Genomic DNA, 15340 nt, shown 5'->3' on the forward strand with positions numbered 1-15340 from the left:
AATCCATTATATACTATTCTATCTCTCCCAACTTTCTGTAATCTACAGAGCTGACAGCAACACCTTAATCCAAGTGATAAAACTATTAAATAACATAGGACCAGGGACAAATCTCTTTGGCACCAAAAAAAATAAAAGTGAATGTTAACAAAATTATAAAGATCAAGTATGACTTGAATGAAAAGATATGAGAAGACTTCTCCAACCCACCTCTTTATGGATATGGGAGGTCCATCAGCATTATACATTGCACATGTTGTTGAGACTTAAAGTATATAAGTCAGTTGTGCTGATTTTTTTTCAGCACAAAAAAAATAACTATATATATTATATAGGACAGCTGTCTGGAAAGGGGAGGAGGAAAGCTAGAGAAGTCTATGAAAAGAATCTATTCTCTTCTGTGAAATCCAAGACCTTTGCCTTCTGCCCACCTAAAATACCTGCATTATTCTCCTTGGAATCACAGAGAAAATACTGACAATGCCTCAAAGATCACATCATACAGGAAATAATGAATTGTCAAATAGGAATAATAGAGTACTAGGGGTAAGAGAGAAAGAGAGAAACATATACATATATATATATACATACATGTGTGTGTGTGTGTATACACACACACACATTCATAGTAATTGATCTGGGTTTGTAGATGAATTGCAGAGGAACAAGATGTTCTAGTACCATATCCCTATTTATCTTTGATACCTAATCCCTGTTAGACATTTTTATTCTAGTCCAAAGATTATTTATGTTGATGGGTGATAAAAGAAAGAAAAAAGTAGCAAAATAAGAAGTGAAGAAGCTCTGCTTTCCTGCTGTTATCATCTACCATCCTTTTACCCTTCTTTTTTATTTCAGCATAACTTAAAACAAAAACCTTTTTTTGTGATTCTTAGATTTACTTGACTGCTAAGCTTAATCTGAACATTAACATTTCCAACATTATTATAATAGAAGTATGTCATATTTTTGTCATTCACTCTCCATTATTTCCTCTTGCTCTCATTTTCCTTAATAGATTTCCTTTAAATCTAATATTGATGAGTTCCTGATATATCCACATTAATTTTCTTAGATAATCTTTTAATTTTTCAACAGATTTTCTTTTTTTTATGTTTTTAGAATTTTATTTTTGAGATTTCCCATTTGTTCCTACTCCTGTAGAACTTTATTCCATAGTAGTGCACCTTTCCTTTCCTTGAACCCTTTAAATTCTACTCTTCTGAAATCATGTTAGATTATACTTCACTTTCTTCTCTTTGATATATATTTAATATTAAATGTTGATTTCTAGTCATAATTCTATTTCAGGAAAATATTCCTTCATGTCGGTAAGAATCAAGATCTAGTAGAGCATTTTTTTCATTAGTTTCTCCAGCTTTTGTAAGTTGAAATGATTATTAATGTAAGTCAAAAATAATTTATTAACTATTTTACTTTTGTCAGAAATTTTAAACAGTTGTCTGTAGTCTGTATTCAGTCCAACAAGTATTTATGAAATATTTCTTTTTTTGCCAGGCAGTGTACTGATTTATATAGTATAAAAAGACAAAAAATAAGACAGTCCTTGATCTCAAGGAGCTTATATATTACTGGGATAATTTAAGCTCCTCCTACCCTCCCCCAAATATTTTATTATTCCCATTTGACAGGTTCATTATTTCCTGTAGACCACAGTATGCATCACTGACAATATATGCTTTCCTATTCTGATTCTAGGACTTCCTCACATCATCCCCCCCCCCCTTTTTTGGAGATTTTTTTCTCAATAACATGTAAATAAACATTTTGTAACATTCAAGTTCCAAGTTCTCTTTCACCCTCTATCTCTCCCCCCACCCCCTGGGAAGGAAAGCAGTTTGATATAGGTTATATATGCACTGTCATGCAAAAATATTTCCACCTTAGCCCCATTGCAAAAGAATATACAGACCCACCCCCCCAAAAAAAGTTTTAAAAAATATGCTTCAGTCAGTTCTTTCTCTGGAGGTAGAAAGTATTTTTCATTATAAATCCTTCAGATCTTAGGACAGCTAGGTGTCATAGTAGATAGAGCACCAGCCCTGGAGTCAGGAGGACCTGAGTTCAAATGTGGCCTCAGACACTTAATTACCTAGCTGTGTGACCTTGGGCAAGTCACTTAACCCCATTGCCTTGTAATAAAAAGCAAGAAAAACTCCATAATGATGGTAAATCCTTCAGTTCTTTATATTGCTGAGAATAGCAAAATCATAAAATAGCTAAATCATTCACAGTTGATCATTTTGCAATATTACTGTTACTATTACTGTGTACAGTGTTCTCCTGGTTCTGCTCATCTCATTTTGTATCAGTTCATGTAAGCCCTTTCAAGGTTTTCTGAAAGCATCTAGTCATCATTTCATATAACACAATAAAATTTCATTACAATCACTTATCACTACTTCTTCAGCCAGCCTCCAATTGATAGGTATTCCCATGGTTTCCAAATCATGTAAACTTATTTAGTAAATGATATGAGATGCTAGTCTATACCTAGTGTCTGTCATACTGTTTTCCAGTTTTCTTAGTAATTTTTTGTAAAAGTCTGATTTCCCAAAATTTTGGATCTTTGAGTTCATCAAACACTAGATTACTAATCTTATATTTTAAACATATATAATACCATTCTACCCTTTTTGCCTATCCTATTCTTTTTGAACAAAGTAAAGCTTTTCTAAGCCATATTCCAGTTTTAGACCCCTAATATAGGTATTAAAAATTTTATTGATTTTTACCTATGGCAAAAAAGTTTTGGTAGAAAGAACATTGGATTGGAAGTCAAGAAAGACCTAGTGTCCAGGATTGCCTTTGACAGGTATTAGCTTTGTGACCATGGGCAATTCAAGTAACCTTTTTGAGCTTCATTTGCCTTACCAGTAAAATTGGTTATAAGATTAAATATGATATGTATAAAAAATTTGCAAACCTTAAAGGGAAATACATTTATTAGGCATTATTATTGGTAGGATATAAACATCTTGAGGCCAGAGACTTTCATTTTTATCTTTGTATCCTCGGTATCTATGTCATTTCCTTGCTTATAGGTGCTTAATATTTGTTGAATTAACACTACGAAAACCAATGTTATTTCATATTCATCTTTATAATTATTTTTAAAATCTGGGATAAAAATACATTTTAATATTGTTTATTTAGTTTCATACTATATCTTATTTGGTGTTTGTCTTTTGACATTAGAATAGAAAAAAATAACAATACTTGGAAATCTTATCATCTAGTCCAAGTCTCTTTTTTTATAGAGTACATGAAAACTCACAAAGATTATGGGACTTACATAGGATTATGTACTATGTTAATGAAAGAGCCAGAGCTCATAAGGATCATTGATTTGGAGTGAGAAAGGGGCTTAACAATGCCTTCATTTTATTTATGAGGAAATTGAAGCAGAAAGAGGTTAATACAATTTGCCCAAGATTGCACAGCTCATAAAGAACAGAACTGGATATAGACACAATTCTTCAGACTCCAAATTTATTTTTTCACTATACCATAATAAGACACATAGAGCAGCTGAAGTGGTACAGTGGATAGAGCACCAGCCCTGGAATCAGGAGGACTTGAGTTCAAATCTGGCCTCAGAAAATTGACACCTACTATCTGTGTGGCCTTGGGCAAATCACTTAACCCTGATTGCCTTGCATCCAGTGCCATTTCCAGGTGTCCTGATCCATGTTTGACCACTAGATTCAGATGACTCTAGAGCAGAAAGTAAGGGAAGTGACTTAGCATAGAACCCCACACTCAAATCTAATTCCTGTGCTTATCATGATATCCCCTCCCTGATGTCATGGTCTTCTTCGAGAATGAAGGACAAAAAAAAAAAAAACATCATCAGAACCTTAAGGCTAATCTAGATCCAATTCCATCACACCAAAGCTATACTTCTCTTATCATATCCTTTTTTGGCCCAGATTTAGGTCGATCTCGAGAACTACAATATGTGTATGTGGATAACAACATTCACCTGAAAGGTCTGCCTTCCTATTTATATAATAAGGTCATCGGTTGCAGTGGGTAAGATTAATTTCATATTTTATATAATTATTAAGCTTTTTTGCATGGGCAGTGTTATTTTTGCTTCATTGACTGTATCACTCCAACAATCTCTACTATTGTTAGCTCTAATATAAAATCTCTCACTAATATAGTAAAAAGATAATTAGAAACCACCCCCCAAAAGATAGGAATTCAATATGCAATTCCAAAAGCATTGAACATTTGGTTCAGATGCTTATCTATTTAGAATACTTCCTAGTCAAAAGAGAAATAAATTCAGAGGCATTACTGCAGATTCACTTATAGCAAACTTACTGAAACTGGAACATCCAGCATGAATTTAGTAATTTCCTCCTGTACAACACTGTAGAGAGTCTTTTCTACTTCAAAAGTGTATTATCTAGCACCATTCCTTCTGGAGACATTGTAAAATTAATATGCTAATTATTGCCCCAATATAGAACTTCATCCTAATAACCCTGAATGATTGGTGTCTTTGATAAAATAACAAAAAAATTTCATTGCTAATCAGGTTTGCCTGTACCCCCCCCCAAAAAAAGGAATTGCTTCAAACTTCACACTTAAGGAGAAGCCAACAATGTCTATACTGGCTCTACAATTACCTTGGCTGTTTTATTTCCTCTCAAATGGATAACAAAGTGGTCCTAGCACCATCTAGGAGCAAGCCAGTTATTTCTAATTTGATCAATATGTAAGACTAACCAATAACTTAAATTTCCCAAGATGTTAGATTACTGTGTCAGCAAAGAAAGAAGGGAAAGTCTTATTGAAGAAGGTTAGGTATTTGTATTTATAGTTGTATGTTAGATGGGAACTATGTGTATATATTGTCCATTTTTATAGCAACTATATGAGTGTTATCTTTATTTTTGTAAAGGAAATGGAAAAATGACATAGTTCAGATGTATCAGTTTATCTGAGGTTAATACAATATTACTGATTGAAACAAAGTTAGAATATCTAGAATCTTGATCTCAGAATGTTGTTAAAAAAACAGAGCTCATCTAATTCATAGATAAAAGTTGACTGCAAATGATTAATTTGGAAAGTATTATTTTTGGAGTGTTTTCTATTTTTAAAAATTATGGCAAATTGTGTTAATGTTTTTTGTATAATTTTTACAAGTTATAATATTGACTAGAAAGTAAAATCTTAAAGCAATGCTTCAAGATTTTTGACTAATGTATATATAATGTATGTATATATAATATATATATAATATATAATATATATAATATAATATATATAATATATATAATATAATGTATATATAATATATAATGAAATTGATCATCCAAGGATTATTTTTCCATTTGTCTATTAAATAAAGAAAATAAGTAGCTACTTTTTTTTACATTGAAAATAAACATTGTAATTGTTGGATTTTAGGATGTGTCTTGCTTATGTGAATTTTATGTATTAAACTTTAAGCATTCCAACATCTTGTTTTTTTGAGGTAATAACCCTATCTTGAGAGTTGTGTTAGCAGACCTTTTGGGGGCAAGAAAGTCTTCAAATGCCATTCCAATAGTTTAGCTTTTCTCTAAGAAGTCAGCCCAAATGGAGAGGAGGTTCATCATCAGGTTGACTGCATGGTGATTTTTTTTAACCACAGCAATTCTCAGAAATCATATATCGAACTCTAGAGGAACTATGATCCACATGAGAGAAAGAATACCCCAACTGAAGAAGTGGATTCTGGAAGCATTAAAGAAAAGGCTTATTATCTTCATAAACAACACACTTATATAGCACTTGACAGTTTTCAAAATGGATTTTATATGATCTATCAACTTATTTAATGATCACAGCAACCCATGAGAGGGAGGCAGTGTGACATTATTCTCATTTTATAAAAAAAGAAAATTGAGAATTAAAAATGTTTGTACTTGTTTATCATGATCATACCAGTAGTGCAATGGATAGAGTCTTGGGAGTCAGGAGGACAGGAGTTCATACCTGGTCTCAATCACTTGATTCTTACTAGCTATATGACTTTGGACAAATCACTTAATCCTGATGGCCTCGTATCCAGGACCCTCTCCAGTCGTCCTGATTCATATCTGGCCTTTGGACAGATGGGTCTAGAGGAGAAAGTGAAGTTGGTGACTTAGCACAGCATTGTCTCAATCAACTCAAGTTCATGTGCTGGTCTTGGCATTACCTCCCTTGATGCCATCTTCATCAAGAACAAAGGACAAACATCATCATAATCATGATCATACCACTAATCATTGGAAAAGCTAAGATGCACACCCATATCTTCTGACACCTCATTCATTTTTCTTCCCAAAGTTAAACAGTTGTTTATACAACAACATAAATGTATTACTAACAGAAAACAAAAAAAAATCCATAGAAGTAAATGACTAATTATATGGAAATAGAACTAGAACTTATATCCTTTTATTCATTGAATAAAGATCATAGAGTTAGAGATAGAAGAGAACTCTGAGGTCATCAAATTGATTTCTTTTATTTTACAGGAATTGAACCTAGACAACAGTATTCTAATAAATACTTGACAGCTGACTCTAGAAAGAGCCTATTTGATCTGTATTGTTCACATTTTCTCAATCACTTCATTTGTCTAGACAATTAAGAAAACAAATCATATTTTGATTTATTATCATTGCTACTTGCCAGTATATACATGTTGATACTATAAATTTTAGTCCTTTCTCATGAACCAGTATGAACTGTCTCTATATTCTTGCACCTAAGTCTTCATGATTCCTACTCTTATCCAACTAGCCATTAGAAATATCCTTAAATAAATCTTTGAGTACAATAACTGGTTGAGGGGGCATGATGAAGAGGGTAAGACCATAGGAACAGAATGCTTCCTAATTTACTTAAGGTTATGGCAGTTTATTCCCATAAACTGCATGGAAAAAAAGTATTACATCTGTATTATCTCTAGCCTCATTCATGTCCAACAGTAATATTAATAGCAGTTCTACCCCCATCAAAGTAGTGAATCAAAATCTTTTTTTAGTAGCAAGATGATACAGTATATTTTCATAATTCTACTTTAGTATGTGGTTTAGTTCTGATTTTTTTAATTGCAAAGCAGAAAATTATATTTAAATAAATGAGTTTTTATGAGCATAAATATCATTTGGGTTAATTTTTATTTAGTTTAATTTAACCGTCTCTCCCACTACCCCCACTCCCATTGAGCAAAAACAAATAATGGCAACAAAAAATAAAGCCCTTGATAAATAGCTGAATAGTGCAGCAAAACAAAATTCCACATTGGGCATATCTGAAAATGTATGTCTCCTGCATTTTGCATCTGTCAGAGGTGAATGGCATGTTTTTCCTCCATTCCTTTAGACTCATGGCAATCAAAATTCTAAAATCTAACTATCTGCTTTCTCTCTCTTTTGATTGATTTCTTTCTCCATATTATACTGCTTGCTTCTTTTCTTATAATTCTTTACTTACATGGTCTCCCTCTGCTTTTAACATGTTCTGTTTCTTTCCTCCACTTGTTTAATTCTTCAGGATAAATATTATATAATAATGCTTCTTTAAACTAATACTTTACTATCATATCATTTATATTACAAGAAAGAATTCTGATGTTTAACACAGAACTAATAACAAAATAGACACTTAATATTTTGGTCTCATATCTGATACACAGCTCATTTACTCCTTCTTATCCTCTGTTATTTGTCCCTTCAGCAAATTTACGTTTTATTTAAATATTGAAATTGACTGAATAGCATGTCTACCCTTTTACTTAAGTATTTTTACATTAATGCATTTGGTTTCATTGGATTTTCAGGCATTAAAATTAATCTGTCAAACTTAAGACAATGTTTCTTTTTTCCTCTTCCTTTCTCAAAAACGAAAGCCAGTTTGGCATAGTGAATAGAGAGTGCTGATCCTGGGGAAAAGGAAGAACTGGGTTCAGGATCAGTCTCTTGATACATTTTGGCACACAAATCACTTAACATTTTAGGATCCTAGCAACTTTCTAAGACTAGTATTTGAGAAAAGGTGCTGAACTACATTTGTAGAGGGAGTTCACAATGCCAGTGCAATCACAGATCCCATCCTTCTCCTTCTCTCAGAAAGTAGCATTTCTATCTTAACTTTCTCTTCTCATCTTCCTCAGGGCATCTCAGAACTCTGCTGAGACAGGCAGGCAGTAGGAAGACCCATCACCACTGGGAGAGTACCCTTCCTCATTCCTTTCTTGTAAAAACTCTAAAGTAGCTGTTATAACTCCTGCAGATGAGAAAACTGAGGCACACATAAAAGGTATTTACCAAAGGTCACAACTAGTCAGTAAATGTTGACACTGGGATTTAAACCTTTCTTTTGATCTAGTTCTAGTGTTATTTCTCCTACATCTCACTATCTCACTATAAGGAACATGATATAATTTGATCACAATATCCTCCTCATCACAAGATCAGGAGAAAAGAGATTCCACCATAACTCATCAGTGCTTCCTCTTATGTGGTGACTTTGGTGGACCACTAAATTAGTATTGGGGGGGGGATTACTGATCCTTATGGAAAACTCATGATTCTTATAAAATCATGAAAAAGGGAAAAAGAAAAGAAATAAGATATGAATAAAATAGTGGTCTGAGTCCACAAATGAGTTAATGCATAATCATTTTATGTGTCTGTGTTTTATGATGGATATCTTCCCTCTATAAAAATTTAATAGATGGAAACACAGATATAAATAGAGTTTCTAAAAATGCCCATGCCTAAAAATGAAAATAAAAATAAAGAAGAATTGGAAATTGAGGGAATGGTCATCAGTTGGGGAATGACTAAATAAGTCATGGTATATGAATATAAAGGAATACTATTGTGCTGTAAGAAATGACAAATGGTTTCAGAACAACTTGAGAAGACTTATGAACTGATGCAAAGTGAAGTGAGCAGCATTAGGAGAACAATATACACAGTAACAGCACTATTGCAATAATAATCAATTGTGAAAGACTTAGACAGTGATCAATAGCATGGTCCATGACAATTCCAAAAGATCCATGAGCAAAAGTGCTATCCACCAAGAAAGTGAGAACTGTTGAACTTTGAGTATAGATCGAAGCATGTTTTTTTTTCCTTTATTTTCTTGCTCCTAAATATGGCTAATGTGGAAATATATTTTGTATGATTTTATATGTATAATTAGTATTCATATTTCTTGCTTTTTCAATGGGTAAGGTAGGAGTGGAATAAGGGAGTAAATTTGGAACTAAAAATATATATTTTTTTAAATCCATGCCTTTTGACCCAGAGATTTTTGCTCAGTATATATACCAAAGAAATCATTGATAAAAGGAAAGGTTCCCTATATTTGAAAATATTTATAGCAGCATTTTTATATTAAGAAAATAAATGGAAACAAAACATGTTTATCTATTGAGGACAGCTAACAAATTATAGTACATAAATTTATTGGAATATTAATAAGTTCTCAAAAACAACCAATATGTTAACTACAGAGAAACATGGAAAGACATAGGTAAGCTGATAGAAAGTGAAGTAAACAGGGCCAAGAAAACTTTATAAATGACTTCAACAATCTAAGTGAAAATAATAGCTATAAAAAATTAAAAATTTTTATAAAATTATAAAGAAAAGACTTGACACTTAGCCTTCATCTTAAATCATATTTTTGTTGCTTCCTACTTAAACTTATCTGACTTTTTCCTTATGAAGCAAATTATCTGGCTATTTTTTCCATCACTGGTTGCACTTTTGTTCATTGCCTCAATTCATTGGTCAAGTGGAAGAACTGGAATATTTCTTTGTTCCCCACTACCACTTCTGGGCTCATCATCCAAAAATTATTCTGGTGGCTATTCTTTTTTTTAAATTAATTTTTATTAAAGATATTATTTGAGTTTTACAATTTTCCCCAAATCTTGCTTCCCCCCCCCATGGAAAGCATTCTGTCAGTCTTTACTTTGTTTCCATGTTGTACCTTGATCCAAATTGGGTGTGATGAGAGAGAAATCATATCCTTAAAGAAGGGAAGTCTAAGAAGTAACAAGATCAGACAATAAGATATCTGTTTTTTTCTAAATTAAAGGGAGTAGTCCTTGAACTTTGTTCAAACTCCACAGCTCCTTATCTGGATACAGATGGCACTCTCCTTTGCAGACTGCCCAAAATTGTTCCCAATTGTTGCACTGATGGAATGAGCGAGTCCTTCAAGGTTGAACATCACTCCCATGTTGCTGTTAGGGTGTACTGTGTTTTTCTGGTTCTGCTTATCTCACTCAGCATCAGTTCATGCAAATCCCTCCAGGCTTCCCTAAAATCCCATCCCTCCTGGTTTCTAATAGAACAATAGTGTTCAATGACATACATATAACACAGTTTGCTAAGCCATTCCCCAATTGAAGGACATTTACTTGATTTCCAAATCTTTGCCACCACAAATAGGGCTGCTATAAATATTTTTATACAAGTAACGTTTTCACCCTTTTTTATCATCTCTTCAGGGTATAGACCCAGTAGTGGTATTGCTGGGTATGCACATTTTTGTTGCCCTTGGGCATAGTTCCCAATAGCTCTCCAGAAGGGTTGGATGAGTTCACAGCTCCACCAACAGTGTAATAGTGTCCCAGATTTCCCACAACCCTTCCAACAATGATTATTATCCTTCCTGGTCATATTGGCCAATCTGAGAGGTGTGAGGTGGTACCTCAGAGAAGCTTTAATTTGCATTTCTCTAATAATTAATGATTTAGCACATTCTTTCATATGGCTATGGATTGCTTTGCTCTCCTCATCTGTAAATTGCCTTTGCATATCCTTTGACCATGTGTCAATTGGGGAATGGCTTTTTGTTTTAAAAATATGTCTCAGTTCTCTGTATATTTTAGAAATGAGTCCTTTGTCAGAATCATTGGTTGTAAAGATTGTTTCCCAATTTACTACATTTCTTTTGATCTTGGTTACATTGGTTTTATCTGTGCAAAAGCTTTTTAATTTAATGTAATTGAAATCATCTAATTTGTTTTTAGTGATGTTCTCCAACTCTTCCTTAGTCATAAACTGCTCCCCTTTCCATAGATTTGACAGGTAAACTAGTCCCTGAACTTCTAATTTGCTTATAGTATTGTTTTTTTATGTCTAAGTCCTGTAACCATTTGGAACTTATCTTGGTAAAGGGTGTGAGGTGTTCGTCTATTCTAAGTTTCTTCCTTACTAAATTCTAATTATCTCAGCAGTTTTTAACAAAGAGAGAGTTTTTATCCCAATGGCTGGACTCTTTGGGTTTATCAAACAGCAGATTACTATAATCATCTGCTTTTACACCTAGTCTATTCCACTGGTCCACCACTCTGTTTCTTAGACAATACCAAACAGTTTTGATAACTGATGCTTTATAATATAATTTTAGATCAGGTAGGGCTAAGCCACTTTTGCACTTTTTTTGTTAAGCTCCTGGCAATTCTTGACTTTTTATTTCTCCATATGAATTTACTTACAATTTTTCCTAACTCATTAAAGTAATTTTTTGGAATTTGGATTGGTAGGGCCTTCAACAGATAGTTTAGTTTTGGTAGAATTGTCATTTTTATTATATTAGCTCTACCTATCCATGAGCAGTTGATATTTGCCCAATTATTTAAATCTGATTTAACTTCTGTGAGAAGTGTTTTAAAATTGTTTTCAAAAAGATTCTGAGTCTGTCTTGGAAAATAGACTCCCAAGTACTTTATATTGTTGGAGGCTACTTTGAATGGGATTTCTCTTTCTAGCTCTTCCTGCTGTATCTTGCTAGACATATATAGAAAAGTTGAGGATTTATGAGGGTTTATTTTATATCCTGCAACTTTGCTAAAATTGCTAATTGTTTCCAGTAGTTTTTTGGATGATTTTTTGGCATTCTCTAGGTAGACCATCATGTCATCTGTAAAGAGTGAGAGTTTTGTCTCTTCCTTCACAATTCTAATTCCTTCAATTTCTTTTTCTTGTCTAATGGCTGATGCTAACATTTCTAATACAATATTAAATAGTAGTGGTGATAATGGGCACCCTTGTTTCACCCTTGAATGCCTCTAGCCTCTCCCCATTTAATATAATACTTGTTGATGGTTTCAGATAGATAATGCTAATTATCTTAAGGAACAGTCCATTTATTCCTACACTCTCTAGTGTTTTTAATAGGAATGGATGCTGTATTTTGTCAAAAGCTTTTTCAGCATCTATTGATATGATCATATGATTTCTGATAGTTTTGTTGTTGATATAATTGAGTATACTAACAGTTTTCCTAATATTGAACCAACCCTGAATTCCTGGAATAAATCCTATTTGATCATAATGTATTATCCTAGTGATGACTTGTTGTAATCGTTTTGCTAAGATTTTATTTAGGATTTTTGCATCTATATTCATCAGGGAAATAGGTCTATAATTTTCTTTCTCTGTTTTAACTCTTCCTGGTTTAGGTAACAGCACCATATTGGTTTCATATAAAGAGTTAGGCAGAGTTCCATCCATCCCTATTTTTCCAAAGAGTTTATATGGAATTGGAACCAATTGTTGCTTAAATGTTTGGTAGAATTCACTTGTGAATCCATCAGGCCCTGGAGGTTTTTTTTAGGGAGTTCAATAATGGTTTGTTGAATTTCTTTTTCTGAGATAGGGTTGTTTAGGTATTTAATCTCTTCTTCATTTAACCTGGGCAACTTATATTTTTGTAAATATTCATCCATTTCATTTAGATGATCAAATTTATTGGCATAGAGTTGGGCAAAATAATTTTGAATTATTACTTTAATTTCCTCCTCATTTTTGGTGAGTTCACCTTTTTTCACTTATGATACTAGCAATTTGGCTTTCTTCTTTCTTTTTTTTAATCAAATTGACCAGAAGTTTATCAATTTTATTGGTTTTTTCAAATACCAACTTTTGGTTTTATTCATTAATTCAATAGTTTTTTTGTTTTTGATTTTATTAATTTCTCCTTTAATTTTTAGAATTTCTAATTTGGTATTTAATTGGGGATTTTTGATTTGTTCTTTCTCTAATTTTTTTAGTTGCATGTTTAGTTCATTGATTTCCTCTTTCTCCAATTTATTCATGTAAGCATTTAGAGCTGTAATATATCCCCTGAGAGTTGCTTTGAATGAATCCCATAGGATTTGGTATGTTGTTTCATTATTAACATTATCTAGGATAAAATGATTAATTCTTTCTATAATTTGTTTTTTTGGTCCACTCATTTTTTTAAAATGAGGTTATTCAGTTTCCAATTTGTTCTGGGTCTGTGTCTCCTTGGCCCAGTATTGCATATGACTTTTATTGCATTGTGATCTGAGAAAGATGTATTCACTATTTCTACCTTTCTGCAGTTGATCATTAGGTTTTTATGTCCTACCTAGTACATGGTTAATTTTTGTATAAGTTCCATGTACTGCAGAGAAAAAGGTATATTCCTTTCTATCCCCATTCAGTTTCCTCCATAAGTCTACCATATCTAATTTTTCTAACAATCTATTTACCTCCTTAACTTCTTTCTTGTTTATTTTATGATTCGATTTATCTAGATCTGATAGGGGGAGGTTGAGGTCTCCCACTAGTAGAGTTTAGCTGTCTATGTCTTCCTGTAGTTCTTTCAGCTTCTCCTCTAAGAATTTGGGTGCTGTCCCACTGGGTGCATATATATTCAATATTCAAATGACTTTATTGTCTGTGGTAATTTTTTAGGAGGATAAAGTTTCCTTCCTTATCTCTTTTAATGCTATCTATTTTTGCTGCTGCTTTGTCTGGGATAAGGATTGCTACCCCTGCTTTTTTTTTCTTTTTTTTTGCAAGGCAAATGGGGTTAAGTGGCTTGCCCAAGGCCACACAGCTAGGTAATTATTATGTGTCTGAGACCAGATCTGAACCCAGGTACTCCTGACTCCAGGGCTGGTGCTTTATCCACTGTGCCACCTAGCTGCCCCAGTGCGCCACCTAGCCGCCCCTACCCCTGCTTTTTTTACTTCAGTTGAAGCAAAATATATTTTGCTCCAAGCTTTTACCTTTACTCTATGTGTATCTCTCTGCTTCAAATGAGTTTCTGGTAAGCAGCATATTGTAGGATTCTGGTTTTTAATCCACTCTGCTATTCACTTACTTTTTAAGGGAGAGTTCATCCCATTCACATTCAAGGTTATGATTACTAATTCTTTATTGCTCTCCATGCTATCTTCCCTCTGTTTGTATTTTCTCCCTTTCTCCCCCCTTTATCCATATTCCCCATAATTTTGTTTCTGAATACCACCCCTTCAGTGTGTTTGTCCTCCTATATCACACCCTCCCCTTTCTTTTCCCTTTCCCTTTTTCCCTTTTCCCTTCCCTTCCTTTTGTTATTTCCCCTTTTCTTCCCCCACTCCCCTTCCCTTTCTCCATCCCCCTCCCCTTTTCCCCCCTTTTAATACTTGAAAGGTTAGTAGTTTTATAAGTTAAGTGAGTATGTGTAGGTTGACTTTAAGCCAAGTCTGATGAGAAGAAGATTCAGGTGTTTCTCATCTGCTCCCTTCTACCATAGGTTTTTTGTACCTTTTAGTGTAATGAGATTTACCCCATTCAACCCCCTCCCTCCTCCTGTCTCTTTCCTGTCCACCTTTTTAAGGAGGTAGTGTTTTTTTAGATCATTCTAAGTCATAGAAAATTCTGAGTGTCTGTCCTTTCTAGTTCAGTATATTCTATCGAATAGAGTCAAAATTCCTGAGAGTTATTAGCTTCTTTCTCCCAAGTGGGGTTAAAGCCAGTTACATCTCTTTAGATAGCAGTCTCATGGATAGGTCATGAATGTCCATCATTTCTGGCTAGGTATATTCTCTCTGTTAGAGTTACAATTCTCAAGATTTATGAGAGCGTTTTTCCCCTATCCTGGGATATAGCCAGTTTTAACTTACTGGATTGCATTTTTTTTTCCCATTTACCTCCCCCCCCCTTTTTTTTACCTTTTCATATGTCTCTTGAACCTCCTGTTTGATGTCCAGATTTTCTGTTTAGCTCTGGTCTTTTCATCAGAAATTTTTGGAATTCTTCCATTTTACAAAATGTCCATCTTTTTCCCTGCAAGAGGAGGCTCAGCTTTGCGGGAAAGTAGATTCTTGGCTGCATTCCAAGCTCCCTTGCTCTTCGAAATATCTCATTCCAGGCCCTTCGATCCCTTAATGTTGATGCAGCCATCTCCTGTGTGATCCTTACTGTGGCTCCTTGATATTTAAATTGTTTCTTTCTGGCTGCTTGCAGGATTTTCTCTTTTATCTGATAGTTCTGGAGTTTGG

General features: G+C 33.6%; 1 protein-coding gene across 4 annotated transcripts in view; it reads left to right on the forward strand.

Moving 5' to 3' along the window:
• LRRC28 (leucine rich repeat containing 28) overlaps positions 1-15340 on the forward strand; it is a 235992-nt gene that overhangs the window by 174935 nt on the left and 45717 nt on the right. For all 4 annotated transcript variants that reach the window (XM_074234188.1, XM_074234189.1, XM_074234190.1 and 1 more), the window contains one exon: positions 3954-4056. In XM_074234188.1, the coding sequence (XP_074090289.1) occupies positions 3954-4056 (103 nt within the window). The remainder of the gene's footprint in view (positions 1-3953; positions 4057-15340) is intronic.

This window comes from Macrotis lagotis, chromosome 4, assembly GCF_037893015.1.
Source record: "Macrotis lagotis isolate mMagLag1 chromosome 4, bilby.v1.9.chrom.fasta, whole genome shotgun sequence".
NCBI lineage: Eukaryota > Metazoa > Chordata > Mammalia > Peramelemorphia > Peramelidae > Macrotis > Macrotis lagotis.